This window comes from Sphaerodactylus townsendi, linkage group LG11 (assembly GCF_021028975.2).
Source record: "Sphaerodactylus townsendi isolate TG3544 linkage group LG11, MPM_Stown_v2.3, whole genome shotgun sequence".
NCBI lineage: Eukaryota > Metazoa > Chordata > Lepidosauria > Squamata > Sphaerodactylidae > Sphaerodactylus > Sphaerodactylus townsendi.
In genome coordinates, this window is record NC_059435.1 from 45,778,942 (window position 1) to 45,805,718 (window position 26,777).

Genomic DNA, 26,777 nt, shown 5'->3' on the forward strand with positions numbered 1-26,777 from the left:
TCCCAGCAGAAACACAGGACTGTGTAGCAAGTGTCCCACAACAAATGTCAAATCAGATAATCTGAACTAGTGTCAAACCAGGGAATCTTTCAAGCCAACTGATTAGCCACACCGTTGCAAGCCCAATGCTTGTAAAATCAGAGACTCCAGTCAATGTATAAACAGAAAATCAGAGGCAGTGTGAAAGCTGAGGATTCAGTGCAAACTAGAGGCAAACCAATTTAAGCAAAGAATGCAATGAGGCAAAACAAACAAAAACAATATCAAAGGACATCATCAAAGCCAAAACAACATGATGACTGGATACCAAGGCTTCGAAAAGCACAGAAACATAGGAAAGTATAGGAAAAAAACCAGACACCTGGGAGCCTTAAAATGCTGGTTCCCCAATATCCAGGACTGCTCCTGAATATATTTAGGATTTGGGGACCTATTTGTGCCTGAGAAAATGGATTATTAGATATATTCAAAAGTGGAAACCTGCATTATAACAGGAGTTTGTAGCCAAGTTATTAGCAGATTCTGATCCAAATGTGACTGGCAGTTACAAAATTTCTGTCTATGACATTTAATGACATTATTTCTTAAATTTTAATTGCATAAACCCATATATTTATAATTTAACACAAGCTAAATGTAAATTCTTCATTGAATTTTGTACAGATGAATTTTACATCTTATGGTTTTAGAAATGTTTTCCTTTTACTCATGACCTGTTGCTCTATGAGCAGTAAATAAATAAATGAAAATGGACTTGTTTCCTTGTATCCCAAAATAACCTACTCCAAAATATCCAAAATTTCAGATATATATATTCAGACTGGATATATCCAATTGCACATCCGTACTTATGACTTTAAGCACATTAAAGGTGTTACATTTGCTACCACTTCTCTGATATACAATAAGTATAAACAGAAAAGTAAACAGAAATTCCTCTTGTAATTTTTTTATATTATTATTGTATTTTGGTTCCATAAAATTGATCCAAACCATGCAATTGCATTAAAAGATTTTCCTCCTTATTGAGATAGCTTTTGACCTAATCCTGTTTCTAAATTTATGTAGGCATTTGATGAAATATTTTAGGAGATATGTACATACTTTTATTAATTACTTGAGTTTAGGCATTAATATAACTGCCTTGAAGTTTGCTGTAGTATACTTATTTGGATTGTCTTTTTCAAAGGGCATAGGATTGTTCAGTTAGCAAATAGGTCAAAAGTCAGTGATCAGCTGAGAAAACTGGATTCTGCCCTCTATTTCTTTGTTATCTTTCTTCACATATAACCAAGATTTGTGGGTTGCATGTGTTTCCAGTTGTTCAACCTAGAGGACTGAATTCAAGTTTTTAAAATGCTGGTGGTGAAATTATGGCCCCTAAATTTAATTAAGGAAATCAAATGTTGATGAAGTCTTTTGTATTTAAAGTCACCCCTCCCCTTTTACAGGATATGAAGGTGAGAATCTTTTGAAGATCTTAAAAGATATTGAAAACAGTACTGAGATCTTACTGGACAGATGGAAATTTGAAGTAATACCCAATGATAAGGATGAGAAAGGAGATCCAGCACCATACAGTATCATCAATAATTACTTTTCAATTGGAGTGGTAAGGTTTTTGCTTATTCTTAAGTGGGGTTTTTTATTTGTTTTAAATAAGTGATTGGAGTTTATGTTCAGAGTGGATAACTGAATGCAGAGTTTATTTTACATACAGTTTTTCTAGTAAAAGGAATACATAGATTGGTGATAATTTGCATAAATTTACTTACATAGTCAAAATAGAATTATTTTCTCAAGCTCTTCCACCTGTTCCTGTATGGGCAATATAATCATACTGTTCCTAATGCTTTCTATGAAGAGCAGCACTAAATTAGTGGTGCCTATACAAATATAAATTATGAATCATTCATTAATACCTCTTAACTATCATGTTGGTAAATATTCAGTCTTGTAGGAGCAAGACGATGAACACTTTTTTATATGCTCCTTTTTAATGGACAGAATTTTATATTTTTCTTGATTAAGAAAAATGTGCTTTTATGCTCATTGCTAAGTAATATTGAAACTAAAATGCTTTGGTAGTAAATGCATAAAATGTGCATGTGAATATAATCTCTAGTGTAAGCTAAAGCATTAACATAAAACTCTGAATATTATAGAACTATTTTTCAGAGAAAATATGGTAATTCCCAGGTATTCAGAGATCTATACTATTTACCAGTTCAAATTGAACTGTCATAGATATGTGGTTATCACCAGTTTGTAGGTCAGTTCTACAACTCAGTTGTCGGACTGCCCTTAAAAACTGTATGGAAGGTTTAGCTTTTGAAGAATATGGCGGTCACTTTTCAACAGTGTTGCACATTGTAATAGTGATCTGACATTTGTATCATCTCTGTGTTCTCATATCCTTTATATAGCTTTCTAGTCATCATATCTTACAGAGTGCTTCCTCCTGTTTATATGATTTTTGACTTCTGAGGTCCTCTAAGACACCATTTTAATGATATCAATGTTTTGTGAAGTTGCATCCTAGTTTTCGAATTCTGTCCTTTTGCATACTCACTCATAATAAGAAATCTCTGATTATCACAATGTACACTCTAGTTATAAGTCCAGGTGCCGAGCTGATCATTTCCCCCAGCTACCAGCAGCCTCTTTTGGTATGCCTGAAGCTTCCACCCCCAAAATGGGTCAAAGCAGATACCCATGAAGATGCACTGCCCTTTCTCACCTGAAAGAACCTGTGAAATGCCTTCGAATGGTTGGATGCCAACCCTGCCCACCAGGCAATTGCTAATCAGTGCTGGGAGCTGCCAGTAGCCACCCAAGACCTTTAAACCCTTTAACAAATCACCCTTTAACATTGTCAGAAGTACAAGTGCTCATAAGAACAGGTTGATGGTGGACTTTGGCTGAAACTGCGGCCCCCAGACTTTAAAAGGAACTAAATCACAGGTTAAGTAGGAACTGAGCAAGTTCTTCCCACTGGCTACATGGGGGATGTCATGAAGAAGAAGAGAAGCCAGGTGAAGGGAGTCATCCTTCCCTTTCAGTCTTTATGGCCCCAACCATGAATGTGTCAAAGGAGGCAGAAGAGGACTCATATCCAGCACTGGCCACAACCCCTTGGCTAATGAGGATGACGGGCAGGAAACTAATGGTAAGAAGACTAGGCATCAATTGAATGTTGTGGTCCAATTAACATCTGTTTTGACCATTCCTTAGGCCAAATCCATGTTGTCAAAGGTATTAGCAAGGCCATTTGCTAGAGGCTTTTAATATTTTTCTATAGGCAGTACTATTAGACTGCTTTTTAAATGCTTGCACTATTACCCTATGAATTCTGGCTTTTTTGTATCCTCCAATGTATGAGTAGTAGTAAATTTTGCCCATTCACAGATTGGAATCTTCAGAAGACCCTTCTGTGATGTGAAGCTGTTGTGGCAGAGTGTGGGAGATGTGGTCTCACAGATACAGCCACATAATTTGGTAAAACAAAGGCTCTGACCTATTTCATGAAAGGTTCTCTGGTTTGCTTGCAAAACAAACCTTATTTATCTTAGCTGCCTTCTTTCCCTTCTCTCTCTCTCTCTTAACAACATTTGATTTATCTTGTTGAGGAGGAGAATCCCATTCATTCTGGTATAGTGGATGAACAAAGATCAGTATTCATTCTAAAGTTGATATCCTAAACTAGTCAGTGCCCCCGACAAAGACAAGTGTACTTTTATAACACCTAATATATTACCATCTATGTGCACTATCAAATAGAAATTTGCATGGTTATGATTTAATACCCTTCAATTCCAGTCAGTCACTAAGAGCCTCTTATTCTGCCAATACATTAAAAAAATGACTGCTTAGTTCACGTAACCATAAATTTAGCATTGTTATGGGTCTTGGTCCCCATCACTGTCCTGCAAGTTGTTAGCCTCATCTTTCATTGCATATCCTTAATATATTCCTGCAGAATAAGAAGAAGAACTTCAGATATAACTATTTGGGGTAATATTTTAGTCTTGTCCTAGATAAGGTTTTTCACTGGCATTGACATCATGTTCTGTGGCAAATATAAAATGTTTTTTGGCATTAAAAAGGCAATGTCGACCTATAATTGATGGTGAGCAAGTCAAAGTGATAGTTATGCAGAATGAGAGAGAAATGACAAGTAGCTTCACATAGGATTGCGCTGTAAGCTTTTTTGGCACACTGACTACTATGTTAAAAGGGCTGAAATTAACTTTCAAACTATACTACAAGAGACATTTACAGGGCATTTTTTTTAAAGTTGCATGTTCTGGGCTGACCTGGTAGAGACAAAGCTGCTATAAGCCTTCGTAATTAGGTTGATAACATGGGTCTGTGGTGGCAAACCTATGGCACTCCAGATGTTCATGGACTACAATTCCCATCAGCCCCTGCCAGCATGCCCAATTGGGAATTGTAGTCCATGAACATCTGGAGTACCATAGGTTCGCCACCACTGACATAGGTAAAGTCAGCAGATAAACTTCTATCTGGCCAAATAATGGAAAAATCCTATCTACTTCAGAAACCCACAGGTAACTTATGCAAAGTATAGTACAAGTGTTCAGCTTGTGTGTTAAGTTCTATCAAGTGGCTTCCATATTGGTGTAAGTAAATGTGGCTCTGACATGGATAACCCAGGCTAGCCTGATCTGGTCAGATCTCATAAGCAAACCGTAGTAAGTATCTGGATTTGAGACCTCCAGAGAATACCAGAATACATTTCTTGCTTTGGCAAGAAATGGCAAACCATCTCTGAATATCTCTAGCCTTGAAAACCACACCTGGGTCATAAAAAGTCAGATGTGACTTGATGGTAAAAAAGAAAGAAAGATTTGGCTTATTTTGTATAACGTAGGTTAGCCTGCAAGTGGATGCTGACAGACCCTCCCTCAAAGTACCCCCTTTTACAATGCTACTGTGTTCAATAAGAGCTTCCTTGTGACACCGGTGCCCTTTCATTGGTCTATTCTTCCCTGAGACCAGTCCTATGCTCTTGTTTGCATTCTGCATAGATCTTAAATTCAAGATCTAAGCTGTTCAACTTTTCATAATAACAGCACTATTTAAACAGATATGAAGCTTCTTTAAACTGTTTTATAAAATAAACCCATGTATGAGAGACAGAAAGCATGGAAAACTACATATAAACCTGAAAACTTACATAAAGTAACTGTCAGCTGTGTGGTATAAACTTAATATACAAGTCATATTGGTCTATACATTTAATTAATTATGGTATAAGATTTGTGCTTCACTGTGTAATGATTAACAAAGCATAATGTATTAATATCATCATCATATTGATGGTTTTATTTTATAAGTCACTGAAAGGAACTTGAAGTATATTCTTCCCATAGCTGGGATATCTTGTTAAGGCTATTCTGTTTATTAGTACTGTTCATTTATCACATAGTTATTTTTTACACCTTCTGAATATTTGGGGACAGTGCCTGTGGAATCCTTTTTATTTTTTCAACAACTCTGTGAGTAGACTAGATTGAGAATAGTTTGTGGGAGAGGGTCACCAACTTTTCCCTCTTGCTTCAGACCTCCAATTCACCCTTCATGGCATTGAACAACAAGGGTATATCTCTTCACATAGTTTTCTTTTTCCATTTAGTTGCAGAATGAAAAGTATGATATGAAGATTTATTTTCTTGCTTATGGCAAGCATTCAGATGTAACAAATAAACCTCTATTTGATCACGTTTGTCAGAAAGTACTCAGGCTTACACTCTCCTTCTGCCACTAATAACATCTTCAAACCAGGAAATCTTCAACAAGCCACAATTTGCTGTGACATTCAAATGATGCATCTTACTCAATTGTGGTGTTGCTTGCTTACAAACCAGGATTCTAAAACACTGGGCTGTGATCATGCACACCTCCAGGCTTTGGCTTCTTCTCCCAAACAAAACTAAGTTCTCTTGGCTTGTGTGTATGGCCTCTGTCTACGCATACTGGGAAACCTGTTGTTGCCAATATTTAGCACGTGTGGCAAATACTCAATTTTTCCCCCATGTAATAATCCTCACCATCTGAAAGCATGGGTTTGGCAAATTTGACAACATAGTCAATGGAGGAAAGGGGAGATGGAGATTATTTCTGATATTTTAGTCAATTCAGTAATCAGCGTTTTCCAAAATTTTGCATGTTCGGTAGGTACAGTATAGATAAATTTTCACCACTGAGTTAACGTGGATGTTCATTTGCACAGTGTGCACCTGAGCTCATACGGACTGGTGAATGGAAGTTCAGAAGATCCCTTTTTAAGCTACAGAAATAATTCAAGTTGTAGCTGTCTACTGCAGCCTAAAACAATCAGTACTCCATTCCAGCATAAACTTCTGTGGACTGGAGCCCATTTCTTCAGTGAGCTTGTCAGCTCAGCGTAAAGAAACGAATTTACATAAATTCCAGCAAGTTTCATCTATTGTGGATTCAAGGGAAATCTAATGATGATACCCTTTGGTATTAACCCCTCACTTTATTGTTATTTCTTGAGTTACAAATTGGGTTTCAATAATTATAAGAGGGAGAAATGAGAGAGTAGAAGCTGGCAAGATACTGTTCAGAAAAAACTACTGAGAATAAGACCAATTTCCATTTACAGTTTGCTTTTCAAGATGATTGTGGCATCTTTTCTGGAAGTAACTTTCCACATTTTTTTCATTATCTGTCTTTGAAGAATGTATGCTAATTTTTGAAGAGAGTAAAATAAACTTGACAATGGGGGTCTAATGAGAAGTAATCATTTTCTGAAAGGCAACTGTGATCATTTTTGAAGTTATTAGATTAATAAGTACAGTCTTAGTCAATGACATTTCCCATCTTAGGAGGGTTATTGACATTTTGATGTGAGTCAGAGAGACCTTTAATGAGATCTCAATCAAAGGTAATATTTAGATAATGATACATGAATTCATAAATACTAGTCAAATAAAAATGCTGTAGTCCATTTTGGCCTTCACCTTATGAGAATTGGCATAGGCCACAAGATTAACAACATCATGATTGACTATTAATACCCTCTCACTTTAGTGCCTAATTATGTCTAGCTAATTGTATGAGATAATGTTTGAAGCTGAATGTAACTTAATCCATCATCCAGACAGTTCCCTGAGAAAAGACACTTACTATACTATACACTTACTGTACCAGGTATTAATAATTGCTGCCAGTGTTAAATGTATAGTGTTCAATGATGTTGTTATATTCAGTACACTTTAACCCTAGACCAAGTGATTTCAAAAACTCCTGAAGGCAAAATGTTAGCTCTGGGGCAACAGTGGACAGACACAGTAAGAAAACAAAAGTGTAAATTTGCATTCTGGGTCAAATTAAGACATTTGGGTGCCACAACCACCTGAAATTGCACTGTAAGACAGCAGCTGCAACAGTTTCTGCGTGTGTGTGTGTGTGTGTGATTGTGGGTGAAGAATGTCTGAGACCCACTCTGCATGGGCCAAAAACAGCACCCCTGGCATGGTTAAAAAACCATTCCTGGGGAACAGTTTGCACATCTGCTGCCTCCAAAACAAGGCAGTGCTGTGCTCCCCCCCCCCCAAAAGAACTAGTGGGGAAATGCTGCTTTTGAAAGTCGCTCAATGAGTGAGTTTTTTTGGAAACAGCATTTTGCACCCACACGGCACCGGGTTGGAAGTGCCGCTTTTAGGTGTGTCCTGATTTTTTAAAACTTACCTTCTCTCCCTGCACAGCTCTGCAGGGATGAGGAGGTATGCTCACTCTGCCCCCCGAGGCATTGCCGTGGCCATGGGGGCACGTCCCCTCGACCCTGCAGAGCTGTGCAGGAAGAGAAGGTTAGTTTTTAAAAAACAGTGCACCTTCATGCAGAGGTGCCTCCACAGGCCGCAGCAGCCCTGGGGCCACCTGCATGGAAGCATGCGAACGGTCCCGGGGCTCCACTGGCATCATGGATGCCAGTGTTCAGCCGCTTCACTGGCCTGTACAGAACAGGTCTGAGTTTTGTTGATCCAAGTAGAATTTTATTTTGACTTTCAGTTTCTGCTAGAATTGAACAGATTTGTGTGTATGTAGTTTTGAAACTTCTGCACCATTTCCCAGATATGCATTATGTGGTGAACAAGCAATCACCATAAAATATATAAGTTTAATGTTGGGTTCTGCACATGTTGTTCGATGTTATTCTTCATGTGTGACCATTGAATTGTTACGATAGGCATGCATTCATAATTTTGAAGTCTCAGTCCAGCGTTCTAAATGAGAATAGAAGTTGAACAGTGAAATGAATGTTGGTACAGATTATAATAGCACAAGATTTAAGGGTCTTAGGAGATGATTCTGTTAAAACATGTTAAAGTGTTGCAGAAATGCAACTGGTTTGATTTGACATGGGTTAAACATGTGTCATAATTTTCCTTGCAGATGTTAGCAGATATTAGGGAAAAAACTGAGTGAAAAGTTTCAGTTTGCTGAAAACTTGATGAATTTCAAAATGGCTGTCAGAATGTCTAGAACAGGAATCTGAATTACCTAAATCTCATTAATTAACCTGAATTCTGCTTTTTTCCCTTTGTTTTAGTTTTGTCACTCTTTATGATTGATTGATCTGAAATGCTTTTGTGCTTCTGCATAGGATTTTCAAAGTTCTTGATGCTTATGGATCTTTAACAACCTAATTCAGGATCAAAATAGCCATTAGACAAAGCCAGTATCTGCCACCAGATGGTAACGACATGCTTACCTCCCCCTACATAATGTTTAACGGGGCTTGTTATGCTGGGAAGACACAATGTCCTCTTTTTCATAACATTCACCAGCAGCCACCACAGGCAACAAAGGAAAATAAAATTGTGATATCACAACCTGAGGTAAAATCTGCTTAGAGTTATGGAGTGCAAAGAAACGTTTTTGCTGCTGCTACTCCTTTGGTGTAATGTCTAGTTTGGTTCTGAGAATTTCAGTGATCTAAGCAACTCTTACTTTAAAAAAGGAATAGTGTAATAATTAATAATAAAAATAAACCATTCCTTGCTCTCACAGCAAGTGGCTGTAAGTACTACCACCTGGCATCTCAGTGAAAGATAATAAGCATGCTTTCTTAAATTTTGTCAGTGATTTGGCACATGGTAAGAATAAATAAATTTATTCAAGTCAGTCTAGAAACTTGATTATTTACTGTGAGAGCATGCGATCAAAATAAATGGGAATTTTAGTGCCTCATTTACAGAGGATTGTTTTTAAAAATAAGCTGTAAACACATTCATATTTTATGATTTCAGTCAATGTCCTTTTTCTTTTAAAATAATAAACCATTCTTAGGGACATTTGGAGCCTAAAACCATATCTTCTGCTCTGGGAGCTGAACGTATCTTTTTTCCTTGTCATCTACTCACAGAAATTGAATTGCTTTGGTTTACTACAAACCTATGTGTGGATGTTTGGCATAAGGATGTCTTGGCACAGGGGATCTCAGCCTTCTTGAAAGTGAGTGTCCTATGCCAGCAAATGCCTGCTTGAATTCCATCATTTTCATATTGTATCTATCTCATGACTATTCAGAAGCTAATCAGGAACAGACCTGGCAAGTATTTGGATGGGTAACCGGGGTTGTAATGCAGAGGTGGGTGATAACAAACCACCTCTGAACATCTTGCCTTGAAAACCATAGGTCATCTATGACTTGACAACAGACACACAAATCTCAGTTCTTTCAAAGATGTGTTTGACCTGCTGAACTTTGCATGCATGGATTCATTCAGCACTGCATCAGTGGACAATTCATCAGGGAATGGCACTCAACATAATATGGCTGAAAATTTTGTTTGAACCTTCCTCTGATAGATTTGTGAAGGATACACCCCATTCTTATCTGTGCCTGACTGCCCATCTCCCTTTTCCCCTGTTTTCTCCACCCTTTCAGTTCTTGGCAGCATACTCCCTCCTTGTTTATGATAGATACTGGATTAAAGCATCTTGCCAAGACATCACCTTCGGGATTCCACCTATCTAGGATTGTTTGATTATTTTATTTGATGTTATTGTGATTTTAAATTTGAATGTTTAATTTGTATTGTATTTTTAAATAATGTCAGCCATCCTGAGCTGCTGCTGCTGCTGCTGCTGCAGCAGCAGCTTCTTCTTCTTCTTCTTCTTCTTCTTCTTCTTCTTCTTCTTCTTCTGATGATGATGATGATGATGATGATGATGATGATGATGATGATGATGATGATGATGATGATGATGATTAGATGGGAGGAAAATACACGTTTTGCAGACCAAGTGTTCCAAGGCCAAATAGTAACTCAGGAGAGCTACATGTCACTGCTTGTACTGATAGTACCAAGATAACCCCTTCCTCTTAAAAATAAAGCTTGGCTTCAGAACTCCCTCCTCCAATAGGAAGTATGTTTTCAAATGGAGATTCTCCCTGCTGATGGGGGAAAAATTCAGTGCTGGCAGAGTTATCCACAAGAAAATGACAGAAGACAAAAGTAGTGAGATCTCTGGACTTATAACTTCTTTTCATTATAAGTAACTATCACTTTTATGGTGATACTTAGGGTTCCTTTGTTTCTTATGCTATTCTTACATTTTTAAAGCATGTGATGTTTGACCTTGCTGTATATTTCGGAGGAAGGTGAGCTACTTTATAAAGAAAACAGCCAACCAGAACTTCTAAATAGTTCTTTTCCAAAAGAAAGTCTAAGGGCACCCAAGCCTTCCTTTTTGAGAAGCATTTTTATTCAATCTCTGTTACTTTTGGAACCAACTCTGTTATGCTTCCCACTTGTTAGCTCTTGAAACTAGCATGTTTGTCACCTACTGTTCCCCACTGTTGGCCTCCATCTTTGAAACTCCTTGACCAACTGGTGCAAAATTGCATTGTATCAGTAATAGGATATGGGGGTATCACAGAATTCTGTCTTTAGAATCTGCTGGAGGGTCATGAAGTATGGGGCACTGTAATGCTAGGAAATGATTCACATGAGATATAGACCAACCATAGAAAATTAATTGTAAGCAACAATTAATCTAATAGACCAGGGGTGGGCAACTATGGCCCTCCAGATGTTCGTGGACTACAATTCCCATCAGCCCCATGCCAGCATGGCCAATTGGCTATTCTGGCAGGGGCTGATGGGAATTGTAGTCCACGAACATCTGGAGGGCCATAGTTGCCCACCCCTGTAATAGACTGTTCAGAAGTCAGATTTGAAATATCCAAATTATTGAAACAACCTCTGTGATTGAAGGAGACAAGTGTTATTTCACATCTGTCTTTTAATTCACCCTTTCACTAGCAGAACTAGACATTTTGTCAAAGCAGTGGGGAATAGAACTAAAAGTAGGCATCTGACAAATATGTTGAACAAACTTTTATTGTGTTCAAAAATACATTTATATCACTGAGCGTGTTCACTTGTGAAGAAAAATGTATGGTTTCTATCCTTGGATTCACAAGTTGTTTATTTTCACATTATTATAATGGTTGATAGTATCAGGTTTTTCTATTTTAATTTTGGAAGCAGTCATTTACAGTAAAAAAAAGAAACCCCACTATGTTGAACTTTATACATCTCCCAATCTTCCCCAAATGCAGTACATACATACATAATTTATTTACGGTCATTGACCAGCAAGATCCAAAAGAATTAAAATCATAAAATTTACAGATATTACAAATATACAGATTAAAACAGTTAACAAAATACAGATAATAGACCTCAGGAACTCAGAACATCAGCTCAAGATAATGAGTGGAAGGTCAGTCTAATAATAATTAGTAATAAGGATTACGGCAGAGCCAGTAAGTGCTCTGTCGGGCCTTCCTGATTTTACTTGATATCCAGGCAAACTTGGCAACAGAATAATGCTAGATTTTATTGGTATCTGATAACAGTATTTTAACCTTTTCTTCTTAGCCAAAGGAATGTTTGTCTGGTCAAGGACAGAAGCATCCAACGATCTCATCATAGTATGAGCATTCAAATAATATGTGTTCCGAAGTTTTCAACACCTCCTATTTGACAACTGCAAATTCTGCCCTCAGTTGGTACTTTGTTATAAAATCCCATTGGTATACTCATCTAAAGGGCTTGTAACGGAGTAGGCTGTAGGCTCTTCGATAGTTAATCGCTAAACAAAGAAGTAAGATAAGGCATTATTGAAAGTTTATTCAGCATTATTTCGCTGACGATTGGGTGTTTGAGTTTATTCAGGTCGTGTTGCCTCTCGACATCTATGATTCTAAGTTTAACAAGATCCCTAGCTCTATCATAATTCATGCTGGTAATTAGTTGTTGGGAGAGTCCATAATATGATAGTTTCCAGAAACTGCTCTTAAGCCACGGGGAACAATATGTCAGACAAGACAAGTCTTGCAAGACCCTCTGGCAATCGCATAGCCTGGAGCCAATATATTATAGAGAGTGTCCATAGTTTTGCTTTGTACTCGAAATTAGGCCAGTCTCTATAATGCTAATGCAGCTGCTCAAAATGTTGTTTGGGAGCTGTAGGATGGACCTCAAGAATTTTGACTGAGGACGCCAAGATTGCAGAGGGAGCCGTTATGGTGAGTGGTGTACCATATGATAGTTGTGCCAATGATTTGGCCTTAAATAATTTGATGGCAGCCGGAATATGATGCCCACCTCTGTTCCAGAAATAATTTCTAATAGCTCCACAGCTTCTGGACGCATTAGCAACAGCATATTTGATATGAGCCGTTCTAAGTCCTGATGACTGAACACTACGCCCAGATATTTGTAGAGTGGAACCTGCTCCAATTTTTTCCCATTTAATTTAGGTCTAGTAGCGCAAACCATCACTTTGGTTTTTTCATAGTTAATTTCTAACTGGTTTTTCTGAGAATAGTCAGCAAGGGTCCTTAGGGCTCTCCTTAGGCCAATGGGGGTTCTAGAGATAAGAGCTAGATCATCCGCATATAAAAGTAAAGAGATATTTTTGTCAGCAATTTTGGGGGGATGGAGATCTGGGTTATTGAATAAGGCTACAATATCATTGATGTAAAAATTGAATAAGGAGGGGGCCAAAATACAACCCTGCTTGACCCCTCTGCTACTTTTGATTTCACCCAAATGCAGTATTGTTTACCCCTTCTGAAATTCCTCAAGATTTTCTCTTATCTGGATAACTGGCTTCTGGCTGAGTTCTCCCCAGCCTGGCATCAATAGGCCAAGAATTATATTTCTGTCCTTCAATGTTTCAGTAATTTGAATATGTTCAATTTGACTCCTATTCAGTCTATTAAATTAATTACTGCTTACGATTAATTTTCTATGATTGGCCTATGTCCCATGTGAACCATTTCATAGCTTTGTGCTTTACAGTATCCCATACTCCGTGACACTTCCAACAACTGGATATGCTATTTTAAATGCTTTTGTGCGTTTTGGCATTTATGGTGTTCATGATCCTGAAAGCAGGTTAAGAATACATTTCCTCCAACTATATTTCCTAAAAGCATTTGCTCCTGATGTTGGCAACTAAAACTACAACAGCCACCCACATCCATCTGTCGGTGGCTGAAGCCATATCACATGATGATCAATGTGTCCTCTCAGCTTTTGAAAGTAGATGTCATTTTCTCCTTGGATTCTTCAGCTATGGGGTGCAGATTCCAAGACCTTATCACCTCTGGATCAACAAGAGAAATATTCAGATAAACTGGAATTAGCCAGTGGTGTTCATTTTTCAAACCTTTGCACCTTTCTCCAGAAGAATTACATTTCAGTTTGCCACTGATATTGGGAGAAAATTAACTAAATGAGGAACTTTCTCTTGAGGTCAACTCTGCAGATCTGGCAACAGACTCTTTATGATACGTTGTCTAATTTTACAAAATGTATTCCCCCCCCCCTTCCTGCCATCAAGGCAAATAACAAGTTGAAAACATATATAAAACCATATCTTAAAAATTATGTTAGGCTTAGAGCTGTTCATATCTTAGGGGTGGACAAACAGTTAACAGCGTCCTTTGTAATTGTGATTCTGCTTCATTAGCTTTCTAGTCTTCTGATTATTTTTTTATTAGTACCAACCAAGATCTCATGAAGGCATAACTGGTATTCCAAAGGAGATTTAATTTTTTTAAAACCCTGCTGAGTTAAGAAATCAGTGGCGGGGGGGGGGGGGTGAGACAGGAATGACTAGATGGTTGGAAGGGAGAAGGAGGACAATTATGATGAAGAGGAGGAATGAGAGGGATGAAGCAGGCCACTGCAAAACTTGGAGCCATCAAAATGAACCAGGAGACTCTTCTAACAGAAAATGCATTATAGGCATTCCTGCTATACCCATGATGTACGAATTTATGCCTTGCGGTTATGGGTAGTTTTGATGAGCAACACTATGATGTCAGAGTTGTTAGGAACTTGTCAGGGATTTAAAGTTTCCCTGCTGCACCATCTGAAAGTCCCTTTAGAGGTGGCATGGTGATGCCTTTGCTGCACCTCCTCCAGCCACAGCAGAGCAGATCTACAACTAGACTGTGCTGTAAATCTGACAAACTAATATCTGGGAATCTATTTATTGTTAAAAGGTTTTGTTTATATCACACCCTTCCCTGGCCAGCTTTAAAAAAATTTTGGAAGCACAACAAAAGTGACACAAAATGAAAACCTTAGTGACACAACATGTGGCTATCCCTAGTTCTTGATGTGTTGTCCCAAGTAGAATCCACATGTCATTGGATATTATCATTTACCTCCTGCATTTTCTTATACAGATAGAATAATCCAGGAGCTGAGTTGTTATGACAGCATAATATCCAACAATATCTAGTCATAAAGTTGCAAACAGGTGGATCATCATAGTTGTTTAGTATTTTCTTGCCAGGCTAGGTCAATAAAAGACATTTACATTCTAATTTGTTAAACATGGTTCTTGCACAGCACAGTATTTGGTGTATTGAACCCAGTGTCATAAAGAGATGGAACTCGGGATCTTGCCCATTAACAGAATGCCTCTAATTAATGTTAATTACAGTTTCCTTGTGTACTCAAAGCAGAGGTGGGATTCAGCCGGTTCGAGACGGTTCTGGTTGTTAAAATTTTCTCAGTTCGCAGAACCTGTTGTTAATGATTAACTCCATAAGGGACAAGGGGGCAATCTCTGTCCCTGGGTGCAACACAACTCATCAAGTAGGGGATGCAAAATCACCCCCAGGGCCCCCCTGCCCTCCATGGCACACCCCTGCCCTCCATGGCACCCCTCACTCCCACCCCCACCCTGCGGCGCCCACACCCACACTTACTTTCGTTTCAGAACGAGATAGGAATTTGCAGACGATCCCTAACTTAAGTCTCTTTTCTGCAGCCTGCTGCCTGACTGTCTCTCTTCAGCCTCTGTCCCTCCCCCGCCCACAGCTAAGCTGAGCAAAGCAGAGGGGAGAAGCAGCTGGCTGCCAGTGGAGAGGAGTCCAGGTACACAGGGTTAGAGGAAAAGCAGGCAGAGGGGCAGGCTGGAAACTGCTGAAGGGTAAGCAGAGCAGCACCAGAGGACCTACCCCAGAGGAGGAGGTGGAGGAGGATGGGCGCGGTGGCCTCTGAGTCCAAGCAGCACCTAGAACAGGGGTCGGGAACCTTTTCCCCTCAGAGGCATTTGGCTCACCCCTCCCTCGCCTGCCTGCAGGGCAGTGGCGAGGAATGGCCCGCGCCGGACTCGGCCGGGCCTGGCTATGAGCGCCCGCCCTGCATGAGCAGGGTGGGCGAAGAGGGTCCCGGGCGGCTCGGCCTGGCCGGGGTCAGCCGGGTGAAAGTGAAGCGCCGCCCTGCTCCTTGCAGGGCGGAGAAGAGTGGTTCCGCTCGGCCTACCGCCGGGCTTAGGCAGTGAAGCTCAGCCCTGCAAGGGTATTATGCTGTTACAGGGATAAGTCAAAATGTATGAAGCTACCGCTCTGCAAAGATATTATTCTGTTACAGTGATAAGTGAAAATGTATTAAGTTTAGACTTTTAATGAATTTAAGATGGATGTTTTAGTTCATCTGTGTTTTAAATAGTATTTAATGTGATGATTTTATTGTTTATTATATACTGGAAACTTCTCTGAGCCTGGGAGGCTTAAGGGTGGCATGTAAACTGTATAAAAATAAATGCATTAAATAAAGTAGACTGGAATTCATGAGGCATTACTACCAGGAAAGCTTGCCAGTATGATGAAGTGGTTAGGATCTGGGAGACCCAAGTCTGAATTCCCACTCTGATATGGAAACTGGGCCAGGCACTGTCAGAAGGGATAATGTCGTAAGCTACTTTGGGTATCCCAGATCCTAACCAAAAGCTTGCACTGCATATCACCTCTATAAGCTCTTTGAAATATTTAGTGTTTTGGCTATCTTCGCATTCATGTTTCTGCTTGTTCCTTGATTGTATGCCAAGCAAGATTGTCTTTCGATAGTCTTTGCAACGGACCACAAAGAATCATGTTTTACGCAATGTGTGTGATGAGGTATGCCTTGAACAGTGTCAGTTGACGGGCAGAGTTAAGGTCTAACTAGGAAAAGCAGTTAGAGCCTGGGACTGGGAAAGTTAAGACTAAGAGCATTGTCAGTATTAAAATTCAATGTGTGCAACTACTGTGAAAAAACATGACTTGAGATTTGTCCTGTCCTCCCTCCTCCCTGGCTCTGTGCTGTGTTTCCAATGTTGGGGGGAGGCAAATGAGGGTGTTGGATATAATTCCATAAAACGCTAATGGGCAGTAATAAAACATTTTGAAAGCATTTTGAAAAATGTTGTCAACAAATTTTATTTTTTTCTGTGTGGCACGCCCCATTGCTGTGTTCAGATGTGTGAGTTGGGGCATGTCTCTATAATGTGATTGTGACTTTGATATGACCTGGGGCAAAAAAAAAAAATCATTGTTTTGTCATGGTGGGAGAGGGCAGCCACTCCATGGGGGTGGGGACGAAAACTCAGATTTTGTCCCCGGGCTCCATTTTCCCTAGATACATCTCTGTTAAAAGAAAATATGACCTTCTACTTTCAGTTTTGTAGAGGCTAAGTTCTGCCTCATGAGGGAGGGCACTGGGCTTGAAAACTGGTGAAAGTACCAACAACAGTACTGGAGGGGAGGTACAGAAAAATCCAGAGGCGGAGTGAGGGGGAACTGCACCTGGGGCGCGCAGACCCTGCGCCCCTGCCGCAGCACTGCCCACCCTGCCCTGGAATGCCCCGCCCCCAGAACGCCCAGGCCACGCCCCCACCGTGTCACTCCCCTCCTGGTCCCGTTGGCCCCACCACCATCGGAACCTGTTGTTAAAATTTTTGAATCCCACCACTGACTCAAAGCCTTCATTATTTTGCTGCCAGGAATACCGCTTTGTCATTCCTCCTTCATTTGGTTCATTCACTGCATTTTCTCATTATTGTTTCTTGCTGCATTTTGTGCTATCAGTTTTACTTCCATTTGTGCATGTATAGATTTCTGCATTGTGAGCTTTGTTAATTTAAATGTATAAGTTTCAGTTGAGTTTTTATTAATTATTACAAGTTTTGTGTGGTTGCTCAGATTGGTTCAAAAGAAGCTAAAATATATTGAGCTTAATACTCAAAGAACTAATATACTTTAAAAATAATGCCAATTAGGATAAATCAATTCAGAAGTCAGTGCGTGGATTTGACTCTCAATCCTCTATCACCATTCTAAATCTCAAGTTACACTTACATTGACTTCTCTTTTGGTTGTTGCCTTCAGAGCTATTTGAGATGTTTCTTACAGCAGTCAATGTGAATGAGGAACTGAAAATTGGCTTGCATGGCTCACACAAATCACTAGCAGTTAACGATGCCTGTTTTCCATGAATGTTTGTGTACAGTTCAGAGGTTACTTCTTGCATATGATACAGCCTAGGTCATCAGATCACTGGAGCATCTGGTTTAGTATTGCCAATTCTGGCTAGCAGTGGCTCACCAGGGATTCAGACAAGGAAAAGTCATTCCCAGCAACTGCTCTCTGAGATCCTTTTACCTGGTGATTCTAGAAACTGAAATTGGAACTTTTTTGTGCAGAGTTTGTCCTTAATAGGTAAACAACGACACTACTTTTTTTAAAAAAATACTGTATTTTAGCTGAACTCAGGTAAGTTTTGTATATCCATCTTTGCAACGTTGTGTCTTGGAAATTAGGCCTTACAACATTTCCACACCACAAATGGTTCCAGATTGTGTTCCATGCTTTCTCTCTTTGTCTTGTTTTCTTCCCTGCCCCCCCCAAGAGTCATAAATGGGAAGAACTTGCCAGCTCTGATTTGTAACTGATTCTTTTAAAAAAAACACCATCAATTTTGGTTTTTATCTTTAACTCATCCACCAATGAAAAAGCTGGTGGGGGGGGGGGGGACCCTGTAGATAGACTGTGACATTGCTTGATGAGCAAATTGCGGACTTCTTGCCATCTGAAGTAGGCCACATTGGAGATCTAATTTCTGCTGAATTGCTGCAGCCTGATTCTGACTCATGGACATGCATAGTCTTACCCAGGGTGTTGGGCTGCCTCTATTAGCTTTGCTAGCCCAGCAAGAATTAGCTTTTGCTAGCCCATCATTACAGTTTTGGAGAACAGTACATACCAAACCAGCTATAGTGTGCTGCAACTGAATCCTTCTCCTTTAGATCCATAGAATTCATCACAGTTTTAGGTGAAAGCTTTACTTGCAGTGCCCCCACAAAACTTGTTCAGTCTTTGTGCAAACAATTAGCTACTACTTTTTGTGGAAGTTGTATAACTGGAGACTGACTACTTCCATACATGGCACATAACTAGTGGGAGCATATGGCTTTAATTAAGTAGCCTATTCTAGCTCCTTCTTAGGCATCTATCCACATGGCACACAGTATTTGTTGAACACAAATCAAGTTTCACAGCTGTCTCTTAAAAGAAACTGGTTAAATGACATAGGCTGCTTTTAAACACTCTGCTGGGTTACTTTGCAGAACCTCAAGAGATTAAGCCAACAGAAAAAGATGGATAGGACATATACATTAAATATCATATGGCTTAATGCTTCCTCCCTTTTATTTTACTTTTTTCACATTTTAGTCTCTTTATATATTGTATTTGAGGGAAGCATTATGCAACTAGAAATACTGGCAGGCAACACTGTAGAACCAAAGATTTTGGAATACATTTCTCATGATTTTTCATTTTGAATTTTACGCATTCCAAAATTGGTGTTTATAGGCATTAAAATAATATTTTTTAAAATAAAAATGCAAAGGCATTCAAGATGGGAAAAATTGATTGATAGAGAGAGTGAGAGCTGTTCCTTTCTCTCACATAATATCAGCATGAGAGGGGGCAACCCAAAGAAGTTGATAGGCACTAGGTTCGGCCAGACAAAAATCTTCTTTGCTCAATGACTACTTAAATTGTAGGATTCACTGCCAGTGGATGGCCAAAAACAAACATATCTTTTAAAAAAGGGTTAGATAGGCTGGTGGAAGATAGATCCATTAATGGCTGCTAGTGATGGTTAGGGTTGTGCATTCAGATATAGCTGAGCTGGAAAAAAATATATGAAAAAACTGTAAAAACATTTTTTTTAAAAAAAAAAAGGCTTCTTGGGGGGATTTTTGGGTCAAATTTTTTTTTAAAAAAAACAACACAGCTACACATATGAAGCCAAATAATCAGAGCTGAGAAATGGCAAAAAACATTTTTGCCTTTTTTTTCCATCTTTTAACTTTCCCCATTCTCCAGCCAGGAGAGCCTAGTGCAGGGGGCTGCTCAGCTGATCCCTCCATTCAGTTCTCCTCTACTGCCTCCCATGCCCAAGTGTGCTTCAAAGGGACCAGGGCAGTCAGCCCTTCCTCACTGTCTCTGAAGCCCAAACATGCTTCAGAAGCAGTGGGGCAGCCAAAACAGCTGAGCACAGGGATCAGATCAGCCAATCCTGCATGTTGCTTTCCCCCACCACCTCCCAAGCCCAAGTTTTCAAACAGAATATTGGATATGATCAACCAGCTGAGCTAATTTTATGTTCTTACGTTACTATTGCCAATCTGTTACCTGAGACTAGGGATTATTAAAGTAAATTTTATTTCCCATGGCCTGATTTAATCTCACAGCTAGCTACTTCTCACCTATCATAGCGTGCTATGCTGATATGCTAATGCTGCATAAAATTGAGCGATTTTTGAGCATAATAATTGAGCATAAAATTATTGGAAAGAAGAGTTATCTAATCCAGATTTACACACACACACAGAGCGCACCTGAGAATCATGCTTCTGTGAGATCTCTACAAATTGCATATGGAACTGTTCTTAGTTCTCAATAGCAAGCCTTTGATGTATAAATCTGTTGTGAAACATTATGTCTTAAGTCAAAGGTGCACAACTCAGATGAGCCGTAAGAGATCTTGATTGGGGCTTAGTGGGGCCAGCCCATGACACCATCTGGCTCTTCTCCATTTCATTGTCTGGCACTATTATGGCACATATAAATGTCTTGGTTGAGGGGGGCAGAATGCCAGTTTTTCTCTGGGTTGAGAGGTGATTTCTGACCTACCCGCACACCTGTAAACTGCTGCATCTCTGGTTTGGATGCAGCAGAAGTTTCACAAAGACTGGTAAGGTGGGTTCAGAACCCTGTGCATTTCTGCTGTTTTCTTGGCGTTCTGATACTCCTTTTAGGGGACAGATAGCAACTAATCGGGTCATGGACTAAGGGCATACCCCTCACAATTTATATGTAGTACATCCCAGTCTTAAGATCTGATCCACCCATAACAAATGAAACAGTTTGTATACTCACACATGTACACTGACTGCAGATCTGAGGTAACAGAACTAAAGAACATCTAGGAATCAATCCATCGAAATTGATCCAGAAATGAATGTGATTGCAGGGTCCATTTTAATAAGTTTAAATCTAGTTGATGTTTAGGGGCTTACACCTTTTTCGGTGTTGCTGACAAACATGCCTTCTAAAAAGTAAATTTGACAAAATTTGTTGTTTTTTAGTCTTCAAACATAGTAGAGTTACATAGTTTGTTGTGATAGCATTCATAATCACAGCATTCCCTTTTAGCTCTGCACTTCTATAGGTTTACTTTCTATTAAGGCATTTCTGGATTTTGAAAATGCATTATTGGTTGGGAATACCATTTGGGGTCTTTGTCAAATGGCTATTTTTTTTTGTTAGTCTCTTTATTTTCAGACTTTCAATTTAAACCGTATCTCATTGGACAGTGTCAATACTTTTGGGATTGACACATCTATTGTGCTCTGAGTGCTCCTAAAGTGTGCCTGCATCTCTTTCCAGAGAGGCTTCTTGTGTGGGGGGTCTGTGTCATGAATGGTAAACACTAACATGAAACTAGTTGGCAGCAAAAAAAAAGCGCTGTGAGGACAGAATTCAATGTATGTTGGGGGAGGTTACAAAGAAATTGTGATTGAAACAAAACACATCTAAATGTTATATTAATTTTTAATAATGATCACTCATTTTCTTAGTTTTACCCAGATATATTTATACCATTTAGAGAAGGTGCATCCAAAACCACTTCGTATCATTTCAGAACTAGATTTATTTCTGAAAAATGTGATTTTTAGTAATAGCTTGAGCTCTGCTTGGTATGAATGAGAGAAATTTTATTTTTAATTAAATATAATGCAAAAAAAGTGTTCAAACTGCTTTGACACGTATGGAAGATAGAATAATAAAGTACAGACAGTCTTAATCACTGGACCTTATTAAATATTAATATGCTGTCATTAGCAGTACATCTTAAAATCCATGTCATTTTATGTCATTCAGGATCACTACTAATTTCCTATCATATGCTAATCACATAAGCAGATGCATGAGGTCTTCAATTTAACTCTTTTGTTGCCATGCTGATTCATGGAGAAGATTAATTCTCTCAACTTGGGTTGACAAAATTAAGAGATACATAATGTATATCTTTGAGCATAACTCACAAAACTTGTAAAGCTGTTGGAACTAAAGAAATGCATTGTTATAAGATCCTATTTCCTACTTGTTCTTCCTCATTCCCTTTATCCTGAATTTGTACATATCTACATCAATATACCCAGCTTTTTCCTTGGATCTATGCCTTGTTATCATGTGTAATATGGATAAAAATAAAGGAGACCAAATGATATATTAGGATCATGTCCTGTCCCCATGTCCCCGGGCGCAACCATTATGGTCAAGTGGGGGCACCAAAATGTCCCCCACACAGACTGAACCAGCAAGCCCCAGCAAGTCCGGCACTGAGGCAGCCGACTACTGCCAATGCCTGTCGTAGCCCGCCCACTCTGGAAGGTGACCCAGAATGTCTGGGCGCCGGGGCAAAATCAGCACCCTCCCAGCATTCCTCCAACCTCTGAAGCTGCACAGCACCTCCCACTGGGCTCCCAGCAAGTCACCAGGAGGACGGGGGGAGCTCCACCTTCCTCCAACTCAGCATGCCTTCTCCCTGCCACCAAAAGCCTTCTTTCTAGCTAACAAGCTGGCACAGGAGAAGGGAAACTGAGCTGGGAGTCCAGCAGCAGCAAAGGAACCTGGTAAGTGAGGGGGTGGGGCGGGGGTTGAATCCTGCCTTCCCTTTGCCATGCTCACTGGGGAAACAGATGCAGGGTCCATCAGGGCAAAGCCAGAAGGAGGAGGTCCTTTTAGCCCTGTGCAGAGAGTCAGTCTCAGAGTTAAAGGGAAGGGGTCTGGATTTCTAGACAGGCATCAATCAAGACACCCACAAACATTGATAATTTTTTTCCCTTACCATTTGGCAGGATTTTACAGGCAACCAGCTATTATATGATTGTAGGAAGATATACTGCAGTGTATTTCAGAATTATGATACAGAATATTTTTTAAAAGGAAATCTAACTCCTATGTCACACATTTGTGAGATTTAGTGTGTTGGATTAAATAAATACAACAAACTTAGATTATTATATATTGCTCTAATATGACTGCAATAAGTTTACACATTAAAAGGGCCTTTTTTACAAGGAGGTCTTTGCTTAGTTGGCAAAGATTGGTCCATTCTGCATAGGACAAGTTAGATGTCTTGAGGACACACAAAAATGGCGTCTTGAGGAAGAACTTTGCACACCTTTTTCTCTAAGATGTCCTCAGGATACCTTATTTCCACAGTTCAGGCATCTTCTTGAAGTTACTAAAATGTGGACCTTTTTTCCTGAAGTCATCTATAAGTCATCTAAAAAGACATCTTATTTTTCCCACCTGACAGTTAAAGCTCTCTTGTCATTTTCTTCTGCCACTTTAGCCCAACATTTTATGGTGCTGTGGTGATTGTCTGTTCCTGCAGCCATTTAGTGAAGGTTTCCCCATAATGTTTGCTCTGCAGGCTCCATTGCTGGGTGCCTTTTCTGCCTGAAAAGTACATGGTTGTACTCAGCTTGTCCTGCCAGTTAAGCAATATGTAGTTTTCCCTTTTCAAAAATCTTTGATGAGCTGTCTTTGAAGACATGCAGACATGATTTCAAAATCCATGCTGGGAGGAAATGATGGTTGGGGGTGGGTGGGAAGCCTCTTTCTCCTATGACAACTTTTTTGGTCCATGCTGTCAGGACAAAAAATGAGGAGGCGGCTTTTTTAAAGACATTTCCAGGGCATCATATTTCTACTGGGCAGAAAGGACCATATTTTTTCCATAGTTGTACCTTGACTTAAGAGGGACAATAACCTTGAGATAATTTGAGATAATTTGTTATTATGGAGCTCTTATCGTAGACCCCTTCCACACATGCAGAATAATGCACTTTCAATTCACTTTCACAATTGTTTGCAAGTGAATTTTATATTTCACACAGTAAAACCAGCTGCAATGTGCATTGAAAGCAGATTGAAAGTGCATTATTTTGCATGTGTAGAAGGGGCCTTAGTCTTGCAGGTTTTATATTGTGGGTGTCATATCTTTGATCCAGTAAACAGGGTTAATTTTGGAGAGGATGGCATTTGTCCCAGCTCTCAAATTCAGATGGAGTCTCAGACACTTGTTAATTTTTGACATTCAGTAAGTTTCACCACTTGTTTGATGCACATCATATGTAGTCATTTTATTTTCTGCTGTGACTAAAATCCTCAAAAGCTCAAAGTGGTCCAGGCCTTCCTGGACCTTGCCAGTAAACCTGTTTTGCAACCTTTTCCTTTAAGCTCAAAAAATTGGACTGTGTCATGTGGAGAAAATGTCAGTAAAATAGAAATAATAGAGGGGGGCGGGGAATGCACAAGCATTTTTAGGGAACAATCCCTTTAGGATCCTGAAAAAATGTGAAGAAGACAGTATGCAGATCTAGTTATTGGAGATTCCATGTTACAGAGATTCCATCATAGCATTTTCATGTGACTAAACTGAATGGGGGTTGGGCTGATTTTATTATCTTGAAGGGTAATATAAAGTGCATCTGAAGATCTGCTATACATCTTCTGCAAGTAATAAAAGTTAATTATATCTTCACTTCTACAAGGAAATATTCCGCACACAAGAGCATATTTAATACATAATTTTGAAACTTAATCCAGTTTATAATGATTATTCATTATAAGCATAAAACTGATGGATTAGGATGGACAACTGTTTAGAACTTCATGGCTGGGAACCGTGCCATCTCTACCCACAATTGATGCACATACGTGGCTATTTGGCTGTGTACCTCATGCCATCTGTTCACATGGCATGGCGCTGCCTTACAAATTGGTTTAGGTCCATGCCAGCAGTAATTGATGTAGTTATAAATACAAAAGATTGCATGTGCCATCTTCTGGATGAAGATTCTCTCCTGTAATAATGTAGATCTAAATCTGTACCTGATGATGTTGTGAATCCATGACAGGAAATCTTCACGTTAATTGTTAATTTAAATATTTAGATCATGAATCCTTAGGAAGCTGAAGACAAATGGCCTAATTCAGGGGCTGTGGTGGCCAGGGACAGCTCTGCCACCACGCCACCTCCGGATAGCTTTCAGGCAGTGCAAGGAGGCTGCAAAACAGGAAAAAACCCCAGCTGCCTGAAAAGCTCTCCATAGGGAAGTTATGTCACCCTTTTGAGTGGCATGAGTCTACTATGATATTCCTGGCTTGAAAGCTTGGGTACAGCTGGCACCACCCAGAGACGTACCACCCAGGGGGACATATGGGGTCAAATGTCCCTGGGCTGCAGCCATTCAGTCATGAAGAGGGCAGATAATGGACACCCACACTCCTCTTCCTTCCCCCCGGGGTTCATGCACTGACTTCAAGACCTGGTGCAAAAAATTTTGTTTGGTTGTGGTGGGGAAGGGCAGCCGCTCATACAGGGTGGGGGCGGAAAACTCATATTTTGCACTGGGCTACATTTTCCCTAGATATGCCTCTGGCTCCACCCCTGGGAATGCCCTCCCCCCCCCCCGCCACAATCATTCACTTGGATGCCAGCATAGCTCTTCGGAAGTACTCACTTCTGGGTTTCACCGCTGTGGGATGCCCGGATGTCGGCATCTTTGCTCTGTCTGCTGGTGGAGGTGAACTTCATGCCAGTGGAGGAAACAAACACATGGCACTATCCCGAGCCAGTACCATTGGCCCATTCACACCCCCTCCTTAGGATTGGGCTGCTAACATAAAAGTAATTTTCCAGTGCTTTTGAAAATATTACTGAGTCAAATGCTGATTTTCTTGCCCCCTTTCTTTGGATCAGCACATCAACTGTGTCTTCCAGAAATATATGCATATTTAACTTTTAAAAAAAGATGTTTTAATAAAGGAGAGTGTGATTGTTCTAACCGCACATATGTAAAAAGTCCAGCCTTAAATCAATCATCATTAACATTTCGTATTCTTTAATATTAATTCTAATCCAGGAATTCCTTCTGGACACTTAAAAAATAATATATCCATGGGTTTTTCACCATCATTAAGGTAGCAAAGGTTTCTCTTCTATGAGCTGTATATGTCACTGTTCGCAAAACCTTTGAACAGGGTCAGCCTTATAAAAATTAGTAAAACTTTTATTTGCAAACTCATATGAAGATTTTTTAAAAAAAATAATAGAAGGCACAGACTGGTATGGCAACAGAAAGATATTTACTGGTTAGTATATAAACCAATTTCTGTGATGTCAGTGGAAAAGTGAAACACTAATTAGCATGAACAAGAAAATGGGTTTTGAAAACAAGGAAAATCATCTCTGCAAGTCAAATTTTGAAGTATGTTGGCAAAACTTGCACCCTAACAAAATATTAGTAATCACTAGAAAAATCTAGGATGTGAAGTGTAAATCCCAATGTTGAGCATAAAAGGCTGTTAATTGCTTCACAATTAAGGGTTAATAATTACAGAAGTGTTGTCACTTTTCCCCTTTTACAAACCTTTCCCTAAATGTGAATGTCAGTGTTCAGTCTGAGCATGCTTAGTTGAGTCAGTATGACATCATTTATGTGGGTGAATTTTTCATATTATGGTTTGTGGGAGGCATGATATTTTTCTCAGTCTTATGAGATGTTGCCAATATATTTTATTTTAAGAGAGAGAGAAGCAGAGCTGTTAATTTTTCTGTTATTCAAAGACTTTGTCAATTGAGCAAGAAAGTAGCAAGGAAGCACTTTTAGAAGGAAGAAAAAGGGCATAAATTTATGGTTTAGCCTTTGTGTGGTGGCTCACAATGATCTATTTGTTCAACTTATACAGGAATTACCAATTAAAGAAATATTTGTACTGAACCATGAGACTATTCATAATCACAAGTATGGTCTTTTGTAGACCACAATAGTGGGCA

At 39.5% G+C, this 26,777-nt stretch overlaps 1 protein-coding gene across 1 annotated transcript in view; it reads left to right on the forward strand.

Annotated features, from left to right (window-relative positions):
* DGKB (diacylglycerol kinase beta) overlaps window positions 1–26,777 on the forward strand; it is a 234,611-nt gene that overhangs the window by 134,736 nt on the left and 73,098 nt on the right. Inside the window, exon 18 of the mRNA XM_048510484.1 lies at window positions 1,452–1,612. Coding sequence (XP_048366441.1) covers window positions 1,452–1,612 — 161 coding nt within the window. The remainder of the gene's footprint in view (window positions 1–1,451; window positions 1,613–26,777) is intronic.